General features: G+C 39.0%; 1 protein-coding gene across 13 annotated transcripts in view; it reads left to right on the top strand.

The window, feature by feature from the left end:
• The window catches only part of atp2b2 (ATPase plasma membrane Ca2+ transporting 2), a 217,933-nt gene extending 196,060 nt beyond the window's left edge, over window positions 1-21,873 (top strand). For 7 of the 13 annotated variants that reach the window (XM_022682415.2, XM_049471421.1, XM_022682416.2 and 4 more), the window contains 7 exons: window positions 1,703-1,809; window positions 4,969-5,160; window positions 5,533-5,746; window positions 7,133-7,344; window positions 9,022-9,129; window positions 9,262-9,444; window positions 18,004-21,873. In XM_022682415.2, the coding sequence (XP_022538136.2) occupies window positions 1,703-1,809; window positions 4,969-5,160; window positions 5,533-5,746; window positions 7,133-7,344; window positions 9,022-9,129; window positions 9,262-9,444; window positions 18,004-18,312 (1,325 nt within the window). In that variant the 3' untranslated portion in view covers window positions 18,313-21,873. Of the gene's footprint in view, window positions 1-1,702; window positions 1,810-4,968; window positions 5,161-5,532; window positions 5,747-7,132; window positions 7,345-9,021; window positions 9,130-9,261; window positions 9,445-10,902; window positions 11,075-13,713; window positions 13,766-18,003 lie in introns of all 13 variants that reach the window. The other 6 variants (XM_007238025.4, XM_022682418.2, XM_007238029.4 and 3 more) reach the window with 5 other exon arrangements.
• The last annotated feature ends 4,050 nt before the right edge of the window (window positions 21,874-25,923 follow it).

A 25,923-nucleotide genomic window follows, 5' to 3' on the forward strand; every position in this document is an offset into this window, starting at 1 on the left:
GAGTGACATGTGCCCGTTTTGGCTGGTTGAAGACCAGACGTGCTGCTGCGTTCTGAATCATCTGTAGTGGTTTTACTAGGCAGGCCGGGAGGCCAGTTAGCAGGGCATTGCAGTAGTCAAGGCGTGAGATTACCACAGCTTGTACCAGGAGTTGGGTGGCCTGTTGCATCAGAAACGGTCAAATTTTTCCGATGTTGTAAAGCGCAAAGCGGTAGGATCGAGCAACTGAGGCCACATGGTGGGTGAAGAGAAGCTGGTCATCAACCATGACACCCAGGTTCCTAGCAACCTTTGTCGGTGAGAGAGAGAGAGAGTCGATGCTTATGGCAAAGTTGTGTTGAATAGAAGGTTTTGCTGGTATGACCAGAAGTTCAGTCTTTGAGAGGTTTAGTTGGAGGTGATGTTCCTTCATCCATGCGGATATGTCTGAGAGACACTGTGATATTCGTGCAGAGATTGAGTGATCATCGAGTGAGAACGACAGGTATAGCTGAGTGTCGTCAGCAAAGCAGTGGTAGGAAAAAAACATGTGAGCGGATAACCCGACCTAGAGAGGTGGTGTATATTGAGAAGAGACGAGGTCCCAGTACCGAACCCTGGGGAACCCCAGTGGATAACGAGTGGGCTGGGGACAGCCGTCCTTGCCATGACACCCTGAACGAGCGCCCAGTGAGGTACGATCTGAACCATGACAGCGCATTGTCTGAGATCCCCATGTTCGAGAGTATAGTTAGGAGGAAGTCATGGTTGACTGTGTCGAAAGCAGCCGAGAGGTCCAGCAGAATGAGCACTGAGGACTGTCCTGCAGCTCTAGCAGTTTTTAACGCTTCTGTCACAAGAAGCATTTAACACACCTGCTCCCCATTTAAACCTGAGACATTGTAACACGAGTTACATGACACCGGTTAGGGAAAGGGCTAATTGCTTATAGTTTTGCACATTTTTTTCAAAGTGTACTCACTTTGGTTGCCAGCGGTTTATACAATAATGGCTGTGTGTTGAGTTACTTTCACAGGCACAGTAAATTTACACTGTTATACAAGTACACTGTACACTGATTACTTTACATTGTATCAAAGTATCATATTTTTAGTCATGTCCCATTAAAATAAGGCTCCCTTTTTTAAAGGGTTTATAAATAGTTTTCAAAAGAGTTTATTAATGGTTATTAATTAGGTTATAAATTATTAGCTAAAACACAAAGAGACACGGCAACAGTGGCCTGCCGTGTACCAAATACCAGATCTTACTAGATGCTTATCTTACCTTGTCTTTTCCATCAGTTAGCATTAACATTTCTGTTAATAACTATATTCATTTAATTATAATAACATATTAAATGACTGAAGTGACTTTGTTTTAATAGATTTTCTAAATTATTTTATGAGATATGTTATTTTTACTGTTCTTTCTATTTACTTGATGTAATACTTATTATTATAATATGTTTTAACATATTACCAACTTAATTTATATTCATTAACATATATCCATATTCATTAATATAGCCTTATTTTAAAGTGGTACCAGAATTTCTAACATATTTACAAAAATATGAGGGGTGTACTCACTTTTGTAAGATAGTTTACATTTTAGTATATTTAGATATTTTCCATGCTTTTAACACTGTAACTAATACTGAATACTGTACTGTATTCATACCATGATTTTCAATTAATTGTTTTATTTACTGCAAAAACAGGTATCATTGACAGCACCATGGTGGACCAGAGGCAGGTGGTGGCCGTGACCGGCGACGGGACCAACGATGGACCTGCGCTGAAGAAAGCAGACGTGGGCTTTGCCATGGTAGGCCTCAGAATCTCAGCTTCTTACTGAGGAGCAGAAAAGCAGGCCATGATGTTGTAATTCCATCCTCCAAGTCTGTGCCTGTTCCTCCCCAATTCAGCCTGTCCTCATTTCCCAGCTAGCGTCATTCTGACACACACCATCACGCCATCTCCTGCCGGCTCGGCCAGAAAGCGCAGGAGCGCCTCCTAGTGCGGGCTGAGGGTACTGGCTCACCTCAGATGACCAAGGCCTACAGGATACATTTTGTCCTTAACTGTCCTTGTGCTGATTTTTGCTGGCTTTGCAGTTTTTTGTTAATGATGATCCACCATCTTTATGTCTGCTGGCTTTTTTGTCTGTATCATTATGTAATAGTCCCATTGCTTTGCTCAGCAGTCTAATATACTGTATACTGATCAGATTTCACACTTTTCCAAGTTCATCCAGACACAGAATTAACAAAGAGACCAGTTATTACAGTTATACAGATATTATAGTCTGAAATATGAATAGGAATTATTGTAACTCTAAATATGGTAATTGCTTTAAAAAAAATAGCCGTTACAAGGCAAAAATCATGTTTTTGTGCATTACTGAGCCAAACACGACAACAAACTGTTAGATTTCAGATTGTATCAGTGATATAAAACATGACTATAAAATGGTAATTTGGTTAGATTTCACCCACTATCAAATTCAATCAGAGACGTCATTTAAAACTAATCAAATAAAATAATATCCGGTTTATAGTCATATAACATTAGCACTTTAACATTAGCACACTTTAAACATATGAAATTATTTATTAACAAAAAAAGTGTTAAACAAACCAGAATATGTTTATACTTCAGATTTTTCTTCAGATTTTGCACAGATTTGCACATCTCTGCATTTTCTCTGTCAGTTTTATGAGGTAGAGTCACCTGGAGTGGCTTTAAGTTAACAGCTGTTAAAAGCTTATAACTCTGGGCAAGGTGTGGTGAGTAGTGAGACTGGTGAGATGAGTAGTGAAACAGGTGAGGTGAGTAGTGAGACTAGTAAGATGAGTAGTGAGACTTGTGAGATGAGTAGTGAGACAAGTGAAATGAGTAGTGACGCGGGTGAGATAAGAAATGAGACGGGTGAGATGAGTAGTAAGACAGGTGAGACGAGTTGTGATACTGGTGAGATGAGTAGTGAGACAGGTTAGATGAGTAGTGAGACAGGTGAGATAAGTAGTGAGACAGGTGAGATGAGTAGTGAGACTGGTGAGATAAGTAGTACGACAGGTGAGATGAGTAGTAAGACAGGTGAGACGAGTTGTGATACTGGTGAGATGAGTAGTGAGACAGGTTAGATGAGTAGTGAGACAGGTGAGATAAGTAGTGAGACAGGTGAGATGAGTAGTGAGACTGGTGAGATAAGTAGTACGACAGGTGAGATGAGTAGTGAGACTGGTGAGATAAGTAGTGAGACAGGTGAGATGAGTAGTGAGACTGGTGAGATGAGTAGTGAGATGGGTGAGATAAGTAGACAGGTGAGATGAGTAGTGAGACGGGTGAGATAAGTAGTGAGGCAGGTGAGATGAGTAATGAGACAGGTGAGAGGAGAAGTGAGACATATGTGATGAGTAATGAGACAGGTGAGATGAGTAGTGAAACTGGTGAGATAAGTAGTGAGACAGGCGAGATGAGTAGTGGGACAGGTGAGATGAGTAGTGAGACAGGCGAGATGAGTAGTGAAACTGGTGAGATGAGTAGTGAGACTGGTGAGATGAGTAGTGAGACAGGTTAGCTGAGTAGTGAGACTGGTGGGTTAAGTAGTGAGACAGGTGAGATGAGTAGTGAGACAGGTGAAATGAGTAGTGAGACTGGTGAGATAAGTTGTGAGACGGTTGAGATAAGTAGTGATATACTGTATCGTAAGCCCTGTATCGTGAAATGTATCATATCGTCTAGTTCTTGCTGATACACAGCCTTGTTATTGAGCCAGCTGCTACAAATCCAAATTGTTTTTGTCACTTTTTATTAGTGATATAAAATATGTTTTTAACATTTTATCTTTAGTTTCCAGTATTTTGGCCTTCTCCATTCAAAGAGGTAAAATGCTGGTCTCAAATGACTGGATATAATCGCCCGCCGGCGTTGCAAAAATGGCCGCAGAGTGAACTGGCTTGCCTACAAGGACGTTGGTGCAACCTTGAGCATAGAAAAGTACGAGAGGAAGGGATGTTGCCTGCAGGCTACTTCCTGTCTGTGTTATACTGCAGCGCTTCCCACTGTCCGACACCATGTCTTCAGGGAGTGCAGCCCCCAGGCTAGACTTTGAGAAGCTCAGAGAGCAGCAGGGCCAGGGTTCATCCAGACACTGCTGACTTTACATACCTACTTACTGTATGTCCAAATGTTTGTGGACATCCTTTCTATTGCACCTATTGCCCCTGTAGAAAAGTCTTGCCAATAGGACCTATTGGCACCATGCCTAGTGCCAGGCTTGGTTATGATTAGAGAGGTATAAATATACCTTTATATAGTATTTATTAAGCTCCTTAAAATACTTTTAAATGGGATGAGTTGGGGATGAGGTGGACATTAGGCTATCCAATATACTGACCTCACTAATGCAATCAAATTCTCGTAAATAGGTTTTCTCTGGAAAGTAGAGACTTTGCTAGATTACAAAGTTAAAATAAATAAAATAAAACAACACAAAGTTTGAGCATACTGGCTCAGTTGAGGTCATATCTATATATTGTATGATGAGTCGATAGCGTAATTGTCGTCACATGGGATATCTTGTGTAGTAAGACAGGTGAGATGAGTTGTAAGACAGGTGAGATGAGTTGTAAGACAGGTGAGATGAGTTGCAATGGACTGGATGCTTACACTTGCTACTCCCTGTTCATCAGCCTGATGGCTTGAGAGCAAAAGCTGTTGCAGAACCTCCTGGGTCAGGTCTTCATGCACCTGTACCTCCTGCAGCTGTGTTGTGATATACCTATATCACCTAGTTCTTGTTATTGAGTGAACTGCTACAAACTATCCATTTAGTTTTTTAAGGGTTTATCAGTGATTTTATGTTTTTAAAACATTAAGTTTGATCTCCAGTTTCCAGTATTTTTACCACCTCCATTCAAATAAATAAGATGCTGCTACTGTTGTCTTGTTACTATTTACAGATGGTTTGTTTGTTTTACAGGGAATCGCTGGTACAGATGTGGCCAAAGAGGCATCGGACATCATCCTGACAGATGATAACTTCTCCAGTATTGTGAAAGCCGTGATGTGGGGACGCAACGTCTACGACAGCATCTCCAAGTTTCTGCAGTTCCAGCTGACTGTCAATGTGGTGGCTGTGATTGTGGCCTTCACTGGAGCTTGCATTACACAGGTTAGATTCTATTCTAGAATTCTAGTCAGCTCTATACGTAACGCAGACGCCCATCTGGGCAAAAGAAAGTCTTGTTCACCCACACACAAACAAAGTGAGAAGCAGCAGTCATTTGCACACAACATACTCTCAACCAGAAACAACTGTCTACCTAGAAGTCTGCATGCAGCAGCGATCCACATTGGAGTGCCAATCCATATCTGGGAATAGAGTCATACACACATTAACACACTTATACATACTACACCTACACACATAAACACACCAGGGTGATTTACAGTAGAGGAAGAAATTGGAAACTCCACGCAGATAGGGAATTGAACCCAAAACCGCAGCTTTAGCTTTTAACTGTATTTTACCATGTTTTCACAGGATTCTCCTTTGAAAGCTGTTCAGATGCTCTGGGTTAACCTGATCATGGATACGTTTGCCTCGTTGGCTCTGGCTACTGAACCTCCTACTGAATCTCTGCTCATGAGAAGACCCTATGGTCGCAACAAGCCCCTCATCTCCAGCACCATGACAAAGAACATTCTGGGACATGGCATTTACCAGCTCATCATCATCTTCACTCTGCTGTTTGTTGGTATGGGATTATTTTCTATTAGACTTCGGTAAATTCTCATTTCACCCCTTGACCCTATCACTTAACCCTACCCTTCTGTTGTGAGTGTGCACAACTAGGAAAAGGGTGTCCCTATTCATGTTAGGGTGGAGGAGTTGGAGGAAGTGTTAGGGTTACATGACCCTAGTACTTACTTTGTCTGCAGCATTTCAGGTGGACCAAAAAAATGATCATACATAAGGCGCACCAGATTATAAGGCGCATTATGTGACACTAGTAAGGAACATGGGTGTAGCCATGTTTTCCCTCTAATTCAGCAGGTCTCAACACTGGTGGTGGTGTAACTAAGTTAGTAAAACTAGTAAAACTAAGCTTAGTTAACAGAGTGCTGGATTTTAATCTACACACATTTCTCTCCTGAAAACTGTTTATTTGGGAGAGTAAAGCACTTTCCTTTATTTACAGTAAGCTTAGAAGTCTGGATGCAACTGCATAAGCATTAGTGGTTAGCGCTAGTAAATGCTGCTCAACAGCGATACACTGATGAACCCTTAGTGTTCTGGTAAGTCAGGGCTCTTTCATCTAGTGGTTCATCCCACAAAGCTTGTTTTAACACGATAAACACGCAGGCAGCAGTCTGATATACTCGCCTCTGAATGGCGAATAAAGCTAGCACTTAGCTAGCCAGGGTTAGCAGCAGGCTACAGGCTAATCATCCTCACCTCTGAACAGCGAAAGAGTTAGTGCTTAGTGCGGTTAGCGGCTAATGCTAATACTGCTCCAGTCTCAAGTATCTTTGCTGGAGAACTAAACTGAAACTCCTGTATAACGCTGTACTTCAGTGGAGTGGCTTTACTACTCCTTACAACCTGACTGGTAAAATTCATACATAAGGTGCACTGGATTAAAAGGCTTTCTGACAATTTGTGGGACATTTAGGGATTTCAGGTGCACCTTATAGTGCAAAGGGAAATTAATTAATAAAAGCTAATAAAAGCTAATTTCAGCTACCTATCAAAGAGAAACTAGGAATACACAATAATTATGAATTGCTGCACCACCTGCCACCTTTCTGAAGACATCTGATGAGCTTAAGTTAACTAGTTAAAGCTCGCTAACAGCTAGGTTGCAGGACTTGCACTTGCCCTCCACTGCTATATATCTGTATCAGGTTCTTAAAGGGTTGTCCCAATTCATTGGGGGAGGATTTTAAACCTTTTAGGTGTGGACTGTGTTTTAAATCCTGGGTGTGTTTGAAACTTCTTAATTTGTAGGTATGCAATGATGGTGGTAGAATTTCTCAAGGGTGTCCCAGAACCTAAATATCAAATACTTGAAATTATAATGGTCATAATATTGATGATGTGCAATCTGCTAATCCTTGTTCTGCGCTTTTTTTGTGTGTAGGTGAACAGATCTTCGATATAGACAGTGGCAGGAACGCCCCTCTGCACTCTCCTCCCTCCGAACACTACACCATCATCTTCAACACCTTTGTTATGATGCAGCTCTTCAACGAGATCAACGCCCGCAAGATCCACGGCGAGAGGAACGTGTTTGATGGAATCTTCAGAAATCCAATCTTCTGCTCTATTGTTTTGGGGACTTTCGCCATTCAGGTAGGAGTAAACTCTTGAGGAGAGCTGCATATTTGAGGAGAGCTTATCTCTGCATAATATATCTACTGTATATTTTTTGATTAGTCAGGATTTTGGGGCTTTACTGTGCTGGGTTTCCCAAAGGCATGATACTTAAATGGTTGAGTGAGCATTACACTGAACACACTCTCTCCGTACCAATTAAAATGATCTTAACTGTAGAAAGAACAAGGACTTGTTTCACTGTGTTTAACCCATTCGTGCACTGGATGAAACTGGTATGGTGTCCCAAGAATGTTGTAATGAACTGTGGGAAATATGAGTGTGGGGTCTCTTTCTGCCAGAGTTGCTTGTCCATTGGCATGGACAAATCTAGCCAGACACTGCTGCTCACCATCCTTAACACACACTGTGTTGCTGTCCACTGTGGGTGGTACTCAATTCTGACATATTCCCGATACACTATTAGCACAATGTTAAATCCTCGTACTTTCAAACATCAGAAACGGAAACTCACATCCATCTACACCCACTATCAGACCACATTCAAACCAACTTCAATAATTGTAATGTTTGTGGCCAGTGTTTAACGTCACCCCCTAGATAGCACCTCACAACTTATCTCAACTGATTACAGCACAAGTTTATGGAAATGATATACCAATAAGCCATAACATTAGCACCACTGATAATATCAATGACATTTTTGTGATACTATCAGTGGTTAAAGGGACGATAGATAGATTACCATTCACAGACTCATTGGTTTGTGCCAGACACCTTTAAAAGTCTTAAAAAAAGTTTTGGCAGCACCTATCTTAGTATTAGGCAGGTTCAATATTAGGTCCTTACGTTGTGGCTACTGTATTTTTTGCACTGTAGGGCGCACAGGACTATAAGGCACATTATGCAACACTAGTAAGGAACAGGGATGTTGCCATGTTTTCCTACTAATTCAGCAGGTCTTGCCGCTGGGTGGTGAGACATGTAAAGCTAAGATAAGCTAAGTTAACAACAATATTATTCTTAAAAAAGTAAAACAAATGCTGGATATTAATCCACACAGATTTCTCTTGTGAAAACTGTTTAGTTGGGGGAGTAATGCTTTTCCCTTTATTTACAGTAAGATTTCTAGATTTACAGGCTGGGTGCAGCAGCATTAGCATTACTGGCTAACCGCTAGTGCTAGCCACAGTTAGCGGGTAATGCCGACCTACGACACTACTCTGAGGAACCTTTAGTGTTCCGGTAAGCCAGGGTGATATTAGCTAGCGGCTTTTCCAACATAGATTGTTTTAACACGATAAACAGGCAGACTACAGTCTCATATACTACAAGACCAAGCTTTTAACGCAGTTAGCGGCTAATGCTAATATTGTTCCAGCAGCAGTGCTAGCCAGGGTTAGCAGCAGGCTACAGGCCAATAATACTCATCTCTGAATGGCAAAAGATCTAAAGCTTAGCGCAATTAGCAGCTAATGCTAATACTGCTTCAGAATTAAACTGAAACTCCTGTATAACACTGTACTTCAGTGGAGTGGCTTTACTGCTCCTTACAACCTGACTAGTAAAATTAATACATAAGGCGCACCAGATTATAAGGCACACTGATGATTTTGGGAAAAAATGTAAGGATTTTAAGTGCAAAAAATACAGTAATCATTTATATTACATTATATGTTCTCTATTATGTTCTAGATTGTGATCGTGCAGTTTGGAGGGAAACCATTCAGTTGCTCTCCTCTGGATCTGGAGAAGTGGATGTGGTGCGTGTTCCTTGGACTGGGAGAACTGGTCTGGGGACAGGTGAATTACCATTATACCATTACCATCACACACACACACACATTACAGCAGTACCATTTTAATAGTTGTAAAGAAATCCAAACGCACGGAGGTCTGAAAGTGATCTGTATGCATTCCTTCGCCCTGCTGTAGGTGATATCGACCGTTCCCAACAGCAAGCTGAGGTTCCTGAGGGGGGCGGGGCAGCTGACGCACAAGGACGACATGCCGGAGGAGGAGCTTAATGAGGACCAGGAGGAGATCGATCATGCTGAGCGTGAACTCCGGCGGGGCCAGATCCTCTGGTTCCGAGGCCTCAGTAGAATCCAGACCCAGGTAAGAGGCGTGTGCAGGAATGGCTGTGTTGTAATGGCTTAGCTAGAACATCACCTGCATGAGTACACAATGAGATATTTGTAGAAGTAATAAGATTAGCCTTAGCATTACTAGCATTTAATATTATTTATTTATGCATTGATTTACTTATGTTTATTTATTATTTATTTTAAGCCTAATTTAACTTGCATGCATGGTATAAATAACATCTTAATTGACCACTGGACTCTATGCATATATACAGGGGCAGTCAATAGTTTGGTTATACCTTAAATTGGTTTTTCGTTCTGCATTAGATTGATGCTAAAGTTATCTGAACTATGAAGAAAAACAATGTAGCACCTCTTGCTTAGATAATAGCTTTGCACATCTTGGCATTTCTTGCAATTAAGTACTTAAGGTGCTTTAGAATGTTAAACTTTGTTCATTTTGTCAGCAGAACCAAATCAAAGCTTCAAAATGTGTTGATTTCAAAGCCCTAACACAGTCTTTTCAATAAGAATTATTTCTATAATGTTACAACTATTATATGCTTTAATATTAATATCTAAGGTCGTACCACAAACTAACCAGTTAGAGCAGAGCCCATTGTGGGTTTCTTTTTATGTATTTTCTTTACTAGGCCCAAAGTATGTTATATATATATATATATATATATATATATATATATATATATATATATATATATATATATATATATATATATATATATATATAGGGGCACTGTACAGTAAATGGACCTGTTAAATGATAACAAAGCATTTTTCACCTCAAACAAAGCCACACTGTTAGAATTTAGGCATCAGATAATAACTTAAATACTTAATTAATACATTCTATTGCACCTATGAGGAGTGATAGTAACATAACACGCCTAATTGCATACTAGACATTAATACTATAATATGTACAGTTTAGTATATACTAATCTCAGCATTACGTGTTTGACAGGTTAGTACCCGAATTCAAATTTGATCTTTACTATTAGTAGTCAGTACATAATTGGGAAGCACCCAGTGACTCTTTACTTAGGCAGTAGAATGAATATTTAGAACCTGCATGCAAGCTTAAGAAATACAGGCCTTCTTAATGGCATGCAAATGTCTCAAAATCACACATTTGCATGTTCTGGACTGTGCATTTGTTTTTATTTTTGTTTTCTTTTTGATAATTCCTCATTCTAGCGATGCAATACTGTAGTATTGAGACCCACCTCCAGATGGCACCTATTGAAGACCATTGGACTGACGTTCTTCTCCCAGCGTCACCCTGACCGCTATAAAATTAAAAGTTCCATCAGAACTTAAAGCTTTAGGCCATTTTAATTTCTGACAATGGCCCTCCAGCCTCAGGCTTCACTGTTGGTTAAATGTTACGTTATCCAGACTGTGGGATGTTATCTTTGTATAAATCTACGTGTGTATATGTATGTATCTATTGTCTTTACCCTTCTTACAGATCGAGGTTGTGAACACGTTCAAGAGCGGGACTTCCTTTCAGGGGGCACTGAGGCGCCAGTCCTCCACCACCAGCCAGAATCAGGATGTAACCAATGTTTCTAGTCCTAGTCACATGTCCTTGTCCAATGCCCTTTCCTCTCCTACCAGCACTGCTGCTGTTCCTGCTGGGCGTGAGTGAGAACTTTCTGTGTGCTGCTGGTCGAGGATGTCCTCTGAGAACAAGACCCACCTGTACACATACAGTGGTGCTTGAAATTTTGTAAAACCTTTCAGAATTTCCTGTATCAGTATTTCAATATCTGAATAAATATGACCAAAAGCATAATTTTCAAGATTTCAAGTCCTAAAAGTAGACAAAGAGCACTTATCTGTTATACTTAGTCATTCATATATTTGTGAGTGGTAAAAGTGTATAAACCTAGTGAAGTGAAGGTGAAGTTAGAATCAGGTATTTTTTAATTCATGGGGTGACAGTCAGGTGTGAGTGGGCAGAGCCTGGTTTATTTAAAGAACATAGATCTATCAAATATTTGTGGAAGTGTATCATGAACAGAGATGAACAGAGAAGGTTTCTGATTAACTCAGAAAAAGAGTTGTTGATGCTCTTCAGGCTGGAAAAGGTTCCAAACCCATCTCTAAAGAGTTTGGACTCCACCAGTCAATCCACAGTCAGATAAAGAAAATTCAAGACCATTATTACCCTCCTCAGGAAAGTTCAACCAACAAAGTCCACTCCAAGAGCAAGGTAATATAGTCAAAACCCAGGGTAACTTCTAAGCAACTGAAGGCCTCTCTTACATTGGCTAATGTTAATGTTCACGAGTCCAACATCAGGAGAACACTAAGCAACAATGGTGTGCATGGCAGGGTAGCAAGGAGAAAGCTATTGCTCTCCAAAAAGAAATGATGTTGCTCATCTGCAGTTTGCTAAAGATTACGTATACAAGCACAACAGGTTGTTCTACCAAAGAATAGTAAATATAAATTTGGAATGTTTTGTACAGGCCAAGTCAAAGTCCTGACCTTAATCCCATAGAAATGTTGTGGCAGGACCTGACGCTAATGTGAGGAAACCCACCAACATCCCAGAGTTAAAGCTGTTCTTTACAGAGGAATAGGAATGGAGGAAACCAGTGTCAAAGTCAAAGTCAAAGTGGTTTTTATTGTCATTTCAGCTATATACAGAGTACACAGTGAAACGAAACAATGTTCCTCCAGGGACCATGGTGCACATAAACACAGTGTAGACAGAACAATAGTGCAACAGTACAAAAGTGCAGACAGACAATACAACACAATACAGACAAAGAATAATAAATAACAAGACAGTGTGCAAATTATGCAGTGTGCAAAAAAGACCAGGTGAGGTAGTAATTACCTCTATTACACAGTGTGCAATAGAGTCCAGTGAGGTAGTAGGGTTTTTGGTGCTTCCATTTTCTGGGGTAAGTGGGGTAAGAGTGTGTGCGCATGTAGAGAAAACCATCAGTTCAGTCTCTGCAGTTGAGGAGTCTGATGGCTTGGGGGTAGAAGGACAGTGTGCAGGACTTGTAAACATTTACCAGAAATGTTAAGTTGCAGTTATTGATGGGAAGGGGGGGGGGGGGGGGTGTCACACCAGACACTGAAAGCAAAGGTTCACATACCATATTTTTTGCACTATTAGGCATCAATAAGTCAATAATCAATAAATGGCCAAGTATGATATTTCTGTCTCATTTGTTCAACTGGGTTCTCTTTATCTATTTGTAGGAACTGTGTGATTTTTTTTTTCTTTTTAGATCATATTTACGCAGAAATATAAAAAATTCTAAAGGGTTTACAAACTTTAAAGCACCATGGTTATCAGAAAACGAGTGCTGTTAAAACTGTTGATACACTATACAGTATGTCCAAATCATGGGGACACCCTGACTAAGGAATGTGATTGGCTACATTAAGGGTATAAAGCCCCCAGCATTGAGCTGTGGAGCAGTGGATCTGTGTTTTGTGGAATTATGATACGGCTCAATTCAATACTTTCGGGTTGGGATGAGGTGGGGTGATCATCTATTGAAATATCATCGTAAACAGTATATGTAACTTTGCATTTACACCATGGTAAATTTTACTCAATTTTAAATAATTATGTACTAACAATTTGAATAAGTACAATTTGATTAAGTAAATAGTTTGTTTATGTAATGAATCAATTTGTTTTTCTGAATATAAACACATGGTGTGGATTAAAAGTTTAAAATCAGTGACTTCCACATTATTTTTTTTTTCACTGAGAAAAAAAAAAAAATCCAGCCTACCCCATGCTTTTGTTTTTGCCCTCTGCAATACCTACAGTTTCTTAGGGTAAGATTCCCAGACAGCGATTAAGCCTAGTCTCAGACTACACAGCATTTTGTATGAAGGTTGTCCACTGAAAATAAAATAAAAAATCGAATTGTATTCAGTGGAAAATCTCCATTAAACATGAGATTAGTCTTAATTCCTGTTTGGAAACTTGCCCATAGAGTTTAATTGGTATTTTAACACATATTCTAAATAGCCCCTGAAAATTCTTCTGATCATTTTTATTATTATTCTCCTTAGAGAAATGATATAAGAAACTGTAGCATGTAATAGCTTAGTGCAGCAATAGCAATAGCACACCCCACCTCCACCCCACTTCCAGCATTTCCAGAGGGCATCCTTGACCTTGTTTTCTGCTTCTGGCTATGTTCTGATGCACTTCTTTAAACTATTTTTCAATTAATCATTTAACCCCATTTCTCGAAGGAACTTTTGTCTCAATGTCCCATGTGTTTGTCTCCCTCAGAGTGCTAAGAGCCCTGGAGTAAGGGTGCAGCCTACGGAATGAATTTCAGGTTGTGAGTCTCTACAATGTCCGTCGCAAAACAAAACAAAAAAAGTTGATGTGAACTAATATTCCACCAACAAAACTCACCAGGCTGGGTAAACATTCAAGTATAAGCCAATGCTACCATTGATCTGCCAGTGAGGCGTGGCCAGACGTACTTACAGACAACGTTTTGGCTGCGTTGGTTGAAATTACGTCTAATTTGTCTTATACATATTTACTACTATATATTTCTATATTTTGCACGTTATTAATTTTCTCTGCACAGCTATGAAGACGTGAAGAGAACGGCGGTTTCTCCTCATAGTCTCGTCTTATCTGTCGTCCGTGTGCTTGTAGAGCCTGGCCCCCCAGGAGGCCCACGGCGACCCATTCTGTCTTGTGGCTTCACGCTGTTGGTCATGTAGTCCACTCTGTGTGGTTCTGACTGGAGCAGAGTCTCGCCGAGCACTAGGCCAGTTCCCATCGATGTGATTCGTCCAGACATTTGTTCTCATCTGTCATTCAGACCAGTCAAACATTTTTTTGCCTTTGTGTTCGGCGTGAATTAATAATAATCAGAAATCAAATTTCATTAAACTGAATTTTCATTTAATTAAATTTCGTTTAAATTTGCACTAAATGTGCTTTGGCGTGAGAAATACAGTGCAGGAAGCCGCAGGAGGTTTTATATTTATTAAGAAACATTTGATGTAAGTTGTGTAACAGTGAGGACAGATCTGCTCACTTTAATTAATAGCCTCCAAGGCTATTCATTCATGATTGCTATATGCCATTAGTGGCTTCAAACAGATTATTACTTTTTGATATGATAACATATGTTATTAATAATAAATCACAATAAACAGTTATTTAGCCCAATAATGTAGTTTGTTGACAATACATAACAGTTGCCAACCAACCACTGACAGCTGAGGGAGCATAAAAGTAATATATACACTATGTAGTTACAGAGTTATAGAGGTGTATAGGATAGTGGATAACACCACCACCCATCCTGTAACAGACTGGGGTTCAATTTCCTGGCTGGGTGAGAGCACACCACTGTATACCAATAATAATGGTCATGATTTGGGTATCATAATAATTAGATTATCCCATAAATAGAGTATAAATAAGGAGTTATAATTGTAATTGTATCATAGCCTTTGCTGAGAAAATGACTTCCATAATGATAATTCGTTTTTATTTTTGATAGCGTGTCTATGGGAGTTCAAGCGTTTTGTTAGCACAACCCCCACATCATTTCAGTGTAGGTCTTATCATAAAGGCTCTTACACTCACAAAAAAAAATATATATATATATATATATATATATATTGAGATGCAGTTTGATTTTTTAGCTACTATTGAATGCAGATCTGACCAAACCAGACATGTGAAGTGGATTAGATATTTACATGAAATGAACAATTTACAGTTTGCACTCTTTAGTCCAGGTAGCATAAAGGCCTCAGCATATTTTCTGGGTAGGCAACGTTAGCCTGCCTTTAGCAAATGTGATGTAAATGTAGAAAATGCGAATAATTACAGTTGTTGCTCAGAGGCTCTGCTTGACACGTTGCGCACGTTGAAGCTGGGCGAACTCCATTACAAAGCACTCACTCACACACACTCTGGTGAGAAGCGGCAGCCAATAGCGCACAGTGTATATATCTGGGCACAGTCACGCATAGATTTACACACACACATACATTTACATACATACCACACACTTACAGATACACACCAGACCAATTTAGAATATTAAATTTTTCCAGGTACTTTTAGAGTATCCAGTTTACCTGATCTCCATGTTTTTGGACTGTGGGTGGAAACAGGTGTCCCACGCAGACACAGGGAGAACTTGGAAGTTCCACCCAGATAGGGACTTGAACCCAATACCCCAGCGCTGGGAGGTGAACCTGCTAACCACTAAGCCACTGTGCCATGAAACAATCATGGACATTCTAGTGGTTGATAACAGTAAACAGTGGTCATGAAATGTAATGTGATGAAAAAGTCACAGTGCCACCTGCAGTTGTGGAGGGTATGCAACAGGCAAAATTAAACTTTATTTTGTAGCAAATATGCTGAGGCCTTAGGAGTCCATTAGCAGCCAGTGGATTTAGTGACATGGTGCACTAATACATACTGTAAATCAGGTTATGTGTAAAGCTACACCGACTACACAGAGTAAACTATCTAATTATAATATGATGATTATATTTTGCGTAAGCATTATATCACAATTACCATATAAACCTGAACTCTGTGGCCTATACTTGAGTGTTTACACAGGGACAGCATGGAGTTACTGAGCGAACAGACGCTACGTCTGTTCCTGTCTTTTCCTACTCTGCAGTATGTGTGTGTGTGTGTGTTTAAGTGTGTGTGCCTGTGTTTCATTGGAAACGTCTCTACATGGGTGTTGTCCCGAGCTGCATGTTGTGTCATGTCGGTCCAACTGACTTTTGGAAAGCTTTGGTCTGCCATCATTGTGTTGTTGTGACCCTTATGCTTCACGAAGCATAGGCCTCATATTCCTCCCCATACATCTTCTCGTCCCAGACCATCTCACCTCATTTCCTGTGCCTGTGTCGACTCTTTGTGGACTCCTTTGGTGTTTTTTGACTCCTCCTCCTCTAAACAAAACAAACAAACAAACAAAAAACATTCATCCTGGATCTGACCTCTCTCTGCCTTCTCCTCTGACCTGAACTTTTACCACAAAAAGTTTCCGAACTTGCATGTCGTTGAGTTTTTTTTTTTGGGTTTTCTTTGCAAAATTAACTTGAATTGTCTCTAGGTATACATGCAACATACTGGGTGGTACTGTATACTGTGCTGTTTCGAGAGAACAGAACATGTTTGCTTGTGAACGTCTTTTAAGCTTTGTTTTATTTTTATTTCTTTATTGATTCACTTTGAGTGACCTTTATCTTTATCTATTTAATTGGTAACACATTTTGTTGGATGGTCCATTATAATGTATATGCCTTGCATTCAACTAACATTCAACTGAATCTTCACTTGTATATGAATTTAAGTGACATCCCATTCTTAATTCATAGGGTATAATAGGATGTCACCCAGCCTTTGCAGCTATAACAGCTTCAACTCTTTTGGAAAGGCTTTCCACAAAGTTTAAGGATCTGTTTATGGGAATTTTTGACCATTCTTCCACAAGCACATTTGTAAGATTAGACTCTGATTTGTCCAAATGTATTCTATCTGAAGTCAGGACTCTGTGCAGGCCAGTCAAATTCTTCCACACCAAACACACTCATCTAAGGTTTTATGGACATTGCTTTGTGCACTGGACAAGAGGCCATCCCCAGACTGTTCTGGCAAAGATGGGATTTTAAATTTTCCAAAATGTTTTGCTATGTCGGAGCATTAAGAGATCCTTTCACTGGAACTAAGGGCCCAACTGCTAAAAAACAAAACCCACACTATTACCCCACCCTCTGCCAAACTTTACACTCAGCACAGTGCAGTGTGACAAAGCGCCGTTTTTAGATTTGTCCATTGAATTGACCAACAGAGAAGCGTCATTCGTCACTCCAGAGAACACGTTTCCACTGCTCTTCGCTCTCTGATTTCAGTAGTGGTGTGCTTTACCACACTGCATCCAACAGAGGTCTTTGGGAGTCAGTAGGGATTGACTCTGCAGAAAGTTGTTGACCTCTGCCCGCTATGCTCCACAGCAAACCTAACTCTAACCTCAACCCAAAACTTTAATCTATTCCTAACCCTTACTTTTAAAGGGTGGGGTTAGGGTATGAGGTCAGGGTAAGGTGTAAGGTTACATTCAATAGGGAATCATCTACTCAACATTCGAACACTAAGAATTCGGTTGCTTTTGATGGACATTTGGTTGAATGTTAGTTGAGCCTCTACAAGGCATCAACAATGGACCATCCAAGTAAAGTGTTACCTAATTAAATTTGTTTACTTATTTATTTACTTACATATTTTAACATTTCAGTGCATGAGGGTAGTGTGAGTAGTGAACTATTAATTACTGTATAATATATAGCAAATAGTGATTGCCTTTTGAGTTTATTGCTATATGCTATAGGACTGCTACATTTTATGGCGGTTCTATTACGGCCTCTTACAGTTCTTTTCCTCTTATCCTCTTATCTCCACCCCCTCCACCACCGCAGTGACCACAGTTTACACTTTACAGAGTCAGTTCATCTTTGACTCATTTGATCTTGGTCTCTCTTCTTTTCTTTTTGGTCTTTTTATTCCTCTCTGCAGATCCGAGTGGTGAACGCATTCCGTAGCTCGCTGTACGAAGGCTTGGAAAAACCCGAATCCAGAACCTCCATCCACAACTTCATGACCCACCCAGAGTTTAGAATAGAGGACTCCACGCCCCACATCCCCCTCATAGACGACACCGACATCGACGACGAGGCCGCCAGGAAGAACTCCAGTCAGCCGTCGTCCCCCAACAAGAACAACAACGCCATCGACAGCGGTATAAACCTGACCACCGACACCAGTAAATCTGCTGCCTCCTCCAGTCCCGGGAGCCCCCTTCATAGTCTGGAGACATCACTCTAGCCCCTCACTCACTCCTCACTCAACTCAATGCTCGCTCGTTTGTGAGGGAACATCGAATACGTCACTGCGTTCACCATGTACACTACGTCAAAGACTGTACTGTACGTTTAAAATATGAAAAAAAAAAAAGTGTAACAAACAAAAAAGAAAACCAACGTGCACATTCGCATAACGAGAACATGTGCTGCTGACTAAAGAACTGAAGAACTGACATGAAGAAAGACGTGGTCCTAAAAAAACGCCACGTTTTTGTTTTTTTTCCGTCATTGATGTTGATGTGTTTTTTTCTTTTTTTTCTCTGCTGAAAAAATACTTCAGGAGAACAAGAGAACTTTAGGATTTAGGATGTTTGATTTAGGACGTTTCTGGAGCCACTTGAAAAACAGCATCCAGTGTAAACGGACCACTACCTTACTTCTTCTTTTTTCCTTTTTTTCCTAAGAAAGCGACAACTACGACGGACTACGAGAAGAAGATTTTATTTAAAATCATATTATTAAACTATATTAAAAATCGCTCCTGCATGAATGTACATTACCTGAGTTTTTATTTGGAAACTTTTTGGGCTTTTATTTGACTTTGGATTTATTGGATTTGGATTGATTTTGGTGGGAAGTGCCGTGGACTGCTACTTTAAGACTTAAGCTTGAGTTTAAGTTTTTAAGCTTGAGCTTATCCAATTCACTGATCTCTCTGAGTCTCGTGTGTGGCATGTACCTAACTGTATAGATTTATCGGGTTAACGGAATAAAGCGTGTCGAGGTCGCAGGGGCTCAAGTTGCACAGTAGAATTTGCACCTGTTGGAAAAAAGAGGAACCTATGGGAAATAGCATTTATTGAAATATTATATATATATAAATATATATATAAATTCCTAAATATATATATATATAAATATATACAGAGTTTATCTTTGTTGGCATGTTGCCTTGTTTCTGCTTCAATGACTCTTAACTACTTTAACTTATTTATGTCCTAAAGAGAATGTAATTTGTTTACAAAAACCCATAGATAACGTCCTGGTTTCTTTGTAGGGTTCAAAACCATATGACAGACGTAGTTGGAGATGAAGAGTTGCGTTAATATTGGACTGTAGGTGTTTTAATACGAACTGTGTGCTGGACTTGCCTGCTATTTTGTCAAATACTGTAGATATTTTTAGAGGATTACAAAAAGACAACCAAAATATAGTGGGATCATATATATATATATATATATATATATATATATATATATATATATATATATATATATATATATATATATATAATTAACGTGGCATCTTAGTATTATTATTATTATTATACCATTGATTGTCGGGGATGAACTTAAGTGAGCAGATCCCTTTTTAATTTTTGTCTTTTTTTTCAGTGCTTAATATGAACTTTTTGGTCCGTCTCGAATGCGAGCCTACACTTCAGGTTGGATTTTGAACCTCGGATCCTCGGATTTCTTTAGGTACACCGCTTACTCACTGGGAACGGGAATAGGAATGGGAATGAAGGCGCTCTACTTTTCCAATCCTTTCTAATCCTTTCCCGTGACTGACTACAAAGGCTGCAATGGATTAACTTTTTTGTTTTATTTGTTTTTTAAGGTTTTTTTTGGTTTTTAAGTTGGACGACATTTAAATGTAAAGTCATACATAAGTTATATTCGGCTTCTGTGTTTGGAAAATCAAAGTTGTGTTGAAAATCTTGAAATATTTGTGAAATATTGTGTTGATTCCTCTTTATTTTATAGTTTTTTTGTTTGTTTTTTCAGTTTTGAAACCGTTAGATCGTTTGATCTTTTAGATCTTTCTTTGGAAAACGAACCCAGCTCTGAGCTGTCGAGCTGTCAAAAACTTTCAACAAGCGAAAAACGTAACAAAACAAGAAAAAACTGACAAAAAAACAGACGAAAACAAATGGAATGTTGCTTTTCAGTCTTTTTTGTAACACCGAAAAAAAAAAAAAACTAACGAGATACCTATATGATCATCTTCTGCACTATCCAGATATGAATGAACTTTCTGTGGTGTAAATTTAGATGTGCTTCTGTGTGTTCAAATCAAAGCTTGTCTTCCTGCGGTCAGTAAATATACTCTAGCATCTCGAACAGTATTCACAGTATAGTTGTTAAATACTATTTATTGTACTATAGAGAGGACAAACCGGGGGCTCTTTCTGAAGGAACACTCGGGAACCCGCGTAACCAAGAAGATCCCTGAGATAATTTTACTGTTTGTTGTAACATTTACAACTATTTGGAGCCTTTTTTGCCTTTTTTAAACTGTTTTGGGGAAGCATGCTGACTTAAGCTTAATATGCAAGTGGTGGATCTTCTTACTTACTTTATACTTTTCCAACGTCAACCCTGATGAGTTTTTTTTTCTGTTTTTCTTTCGTTTTGTTGGGTTTTCTCACATTTAGTTTTCTTTTCTCTTTTTATTTCTCGTTATCAGATGGTGCACAAGCTTTAACCGATAGCTCAGGCATGCGTGAATATACAAGGTCAGAAGGTCAGAAGTCAAATGTCAGAAGCCCATCACTTTGGTCCACTTTGGACGTCCTGCCCTTTATTCTTTATTCTTTGTTCTCTTTTTTGAACCAGTTTTCCAGTTCCCACATTTAGCTCTCTCTCTCCGGACACTTTTACAGCGATGCTACGCTAGCAGCGTTTTATCTCTGATATTTTGGTATGTTGCGGTTGGGGGGTTGAGGCGGTGGTTTGTGTACCGTGAGGACTCTAGACTCAGCTCCATCTCGGCTGGTGTGGACTGGCGTAAACTGTCGTGGACTGGCGTGGCCCGTTACTACCGCTAATACTCGATTTTTTTCTGCAGTGCAACTGGGCCTCGTCCGATTAGAGCCTTTGTTTCCCGAAACGACCCAGAGGTCACACAGGTCACCCGCCCGGACGGCCAATGCCACCGGGCTTCTACACGGATGCAGTCAGAAAGGTGTACCGGTCAGTGGAGGCGCCGACAGTTCTCAAGCGTTCTAATACTTATGAATAATAATATTTCTTGCAATACATCAGCTTCTATGTACTGTACTTAGCAGCATGCATTTTGTGGAACAAAGAAGATACACGCCATTGGTACTTTTTGGCGCTCTAGCAGTTTATGGGTAAATTACTTAAGTGTTTCATCCATCTTGTTTTTATGAATTTTTTTAAAATCTATACAATAATTGTAAATAAAGAATTCAATGTCTTTGTTCATTTAATACTATGCAAAAAGTCATGCTTTCTGATTGTTTATCCACCTACCCTAGAGTGTGTTGCTGGAATGTTTGTGGTCTAACGAAAAACAAACCGACAAAAAAACAAACAAACAAACAAACAAAAAAAAGACAAAAGTCAGTAACTAATGTGATGTAAATGATTTTCTAGCCTGACGAAACGTGACTCTGATGAACTGTGACTCTTGCTGCTTGACTGTCTGTAACACGACTCCAGGCGGGAGCGCAAGTGGAAAAAGAAGGAAAAAAAAAGAAAAAAATGAAAAGAAAAGAAAAAAAAACAGCACTTAATAAATTCCCAGAGCAGCATGAACCAGAATGGTGTCCAATGAACAGTGTGGAGTCTTGTGTGATGCTTTCCTCAGTATGAGTGGGTTATACTGGGTGCGCTGGTGTGTGCTGGAAACAGAAGGTCCATAAAACCACAACAGCAGACGGGTTTCACCTGTGGTGGCGAAAGTTTGGATTTTTGTGTTTTTTGTTTAGGTCATTTTAAAATTTTCTGCTCATAAATACACAAACTAGACAACTATAGACACTACAATTATTGTATATACAGTAAGTTAAATTCAGTGTTTTTTCATTGTTTTAAAAATGTTCTGCACTGTAGAATAATACTAAACTCTAAATTAGAAAGAAAAACATGTTTTATATTTTGACAGTTTTGCACAACTTGGCTGGATTTTCTCAGTCAGCTTTATGAGGTAAAGTCACCTGGAATGGTTTTCAGTTAAGAGCTGTGCTGAATTTATCAAGAGTTATTTACTTGAATTTCTCGCCTCTTAATGTGTTTGAGAGCATCAGTTGTAAAGTAGTGAAGAGGTAGAGTTGGTAATGTTCTGATCCATATTAATAGAAGAAGAACTCAACTAAATAAAGAAAAAAAATACTTTAAGTAATGAAGGTCATCAATCTGAAACTTTTTAAGAACTTTGAATGTATTCTCAAGTGTAGGCCATCAAAAACCTTATGATGAAACTGGCTCTCAACAGGACAGGAAGAGTAAGAGTTTCCTCTGTAGTACAGGATAAGTTAATCAGAGTTACCAGCCTCAGAAACTGCAAGTTAACAGAACCCCAGATAAGAGCACCTAAATGCTTCACAGAGTTTTAAGTTACTACATGATTCCCTATGTGTTCCTTCATAGTCTAGAGCAGGGGTCACTAATAGGCGGGCCGTGGTCCGGATCCGGACCCAGACAGTGTCCAATCCGGACCCAAACCGATAAACTACTGAGAAAGATTTAATTCTGACCGTGTTTATTTAAACTGGTGGAACATTTATTGTCTTTATGGTTTACGTGCTTTACAGCGCAGTAAACTTACAGACCAATCACGTGTGCTGTAAAATCACCAAACGTTCTCCTCTGCCAATCAGATCTAAGCAGACGAGAGAGCGCAGAGCCACAAAGGCGAAGCAGGCGGTGAGAAGTCGGAGAATAAAGCAAGAAAAGCTTATACACCAGAAAAATAAATTAAAATACTACCTTTAAAAAAACATATTAGTACTAGTGTTACTTGGAGGAATTAAAGAGAAACAACCGAGACAAGAGTGCAAAATAGTCCACTTTACTCCACCTGATCAGAACTCCTCAGCAAGAAAAAAAAAACCCTCGCTCGCAGGGGTGCTCTCTCTCTCTTTACTCCCAATACAACCCTACCTCAAAACTAAGGCAGCCCCCAGGGGACAAAAAGCACTGGCAACTTCCCCCATCAGTTTTACCCACAACATAATAAAGTCTGATACAGTAATAATAATAAATAAAATAAACTGCCCTTTTTTTTTTTAAAAAAAAGCTGATATTTTGGCCAAGTTCAGCAAACATTTCTCCGTATATTGTATGATTTATCATTCATGTAGTTATCATGACAGGCAGGTACTAATCTAATATAAATAAAATTAAATAGAATAAATATAACATTTTGAAACAAAGTTAACATACAGATTCGCATTAATAGACTCGATAAGTTCAGGGTGTTTCCATTGATTTAATATTTTTTATATTTTTTTGGTTGATAATGTAATTATTTTGACAGGCCTATTTAAAACAATACATGTTGAAATATACTAGTATGTGTAATTTGTTTTGTCTTTCAGTTGTTGATGACATAAAACACTGACAGAACTACTAGGTTTCTTCAGTATACAGTATATAATACTGAATCATAACACAAGTTAAAAATGGCGACGGTCCGGACCCTGGCCTGACGAAATTTTCTCTAACTGGACCGAACTGAATTCTAATTAAATACCCCTGGTCTAGAGGACTTCAGTGTTCATTTACAATGATAAAAAAAAACTTTCTTTCAATGTTTTTCTTTATTTCTTTATTTTTAAAAATGTGTGTTACAAAAAAGTGTTTTTGTACAAGCTCCACAATCCCCTGATCGAAACCTGATTAACTGAGATGGTGATTTGGGATGAGCTGGAGCTTCACAGTCTGACGGAAAAGCAGCAACTATTGTTCAGCACCTCCAGGAACTCCTTCATTCACCTCCTTTTTTGTTTTTTTCTTTACCAGTAAGTTCTTATAACAGTTGAACAGTTCAGCAGATCTCTGTTGGGGGGTGAGACCTCTGAAGCTAAACTAAGTAAACAAAACTGTTCTTAAAAAAAAAAAACATTTCAGGTGAGTTAAACAAGTCTAGATGTTAATCTACACAGATTTCTCTCCTGAAAACTGTTTATTTGGGTGAGTAAAGCACTTCTGGTTTTTTACAGTAAGCTTAGATTTACAGATTTACACTAAAGCTTGAGCATTAGCATTAGCAGCTAATCGCTCCAGCAGTGCTAGCTGGGTTTAGCAGCAGGCTACAGGCTGATAATACTCACCTTTGAATGGCCAAAGAGCTAGCGCTTAGCATGGTTAGCATGACTTTACTGCTCCTTAATACCTGACTGGTATAATTTATACATAAAAAGATTTTTGATTAAATCAATCCTTTATACCAGTCAGGTATAAGTCTGCCTTATAGTGCAAAAAATACAGTAACATTATTGAGGAAACACAGCAAATTGAGGGTTTATTCTAGGCTTTGTGGGTTTGTTCGAAGTTTATTACTGGTAGGCACTCTTTAGATATATTGTATTTATTTTTTTGCAGAACTGTATGTATGTATATATATATATATATATATATATATATATATATATATATATATATATATATATATATAAAGCAGCAGGTGTATCCTCACTTTTGACTGGTACTGCACAGTATAGCTTTTATGCTATTGCGAAAGCTTGTAAATGTTGGGGTGGGTCAGAACTCCATAGGTAAATGAGGTAAATGAGGTGCAAAAATCTTCCTTTTTGATAGATAAATACAAACAAGCAGTTCAAGCAGTTCAGCTTGGTTTGATGGCTTGTTGTGATCATCCAACTTCCTCTTGATTCTTGATTATATTCCAGAGGTTTTCAGTTTGGTAAACTCAAGCCACTTGAAAAATATTGTAAAATGTAGAATTTGGGACTGGATTTTAGTTGGTATATAAACACACAGTGTGTCCATATGTTTGTGGACGCTCCTGGTTATGAATGCATTCAGTTATTTTAAGTAGGAGTAGCTGTTCCTCACATTTACCACCTGAGGGCGGTGTGGAGTCAGGAATGCAGAAGCTCACAGATATCTGCATACAGAGTCTGATGTTGTGTAACCACTGCTTTAACCTGACCAGCCAGGACTGACCTCTCTGGGGCACAGTATGGTCACTTGTACTTACTCACATATAGCAGTGTTTATACCAGCAACTGTGTGTTTTTGGTTATTTGGAATTTAAGTCTTTAAAGTGTCTTTAACGTGTACATATCCTACATATTCCATATATTACAGATATAATTAGAATTAAAAATATTTTTTGGCATGGCAGGGTTGCAAGGAGAAAGCCACTGCTCTCCAAAATTAAAATTACTGCTCACGTGCAATTTGCTAAGGACCATGTGGACAAGCTAGAAGTCTATTGAAAGAATGTTTTGTGGACAGATGATAGCAAAATATAAGTTTTTGGTTTTAATGAAATGCATTCAAACAAAAGTGTCAGAATATCTGTCCATAAACTGAACCTCAAGAAAAGGTGGGTCATGCATTAAGACAAGGACCCTAAGCACACAAGTCGTTTTACCAAGGAATGTTTCAAGAAGAAAAACATTAATCGAAATTCTTGATAAATAAATGATTAACTTTAATATTTTTTGTCGAATTTGCCTAACTGGACTCTCTTTATTTACTTTTAGGACTTCCTAATTTGTTCCTAATCTGTTCCTTGAAGTAACACTTCATGATCAAATGACATACTGCTGTCCCATGATTTTTGTCATGTCAGCTCCCTCAAATAACCCTAACGTCTAAGTAGTGTTGGACAATTAGGACGTTCCCAGCAAAGT

This window comes from Astyanax mexicanus, chromosome 24 (genome assembly GCF_023375975.1).
Source record: "Astyanax mexicanus isolate ESR-SI-001 chromosome 24, AstMex3_surface, whole genome shotgun sequence".
Taxonomy (NCBI): Eukaryota; Metazoa; Chordata; class Actinopteri; order Characiformes; family Acestrorhamphidae; genus Astyanax; species Astyanax mexicanus.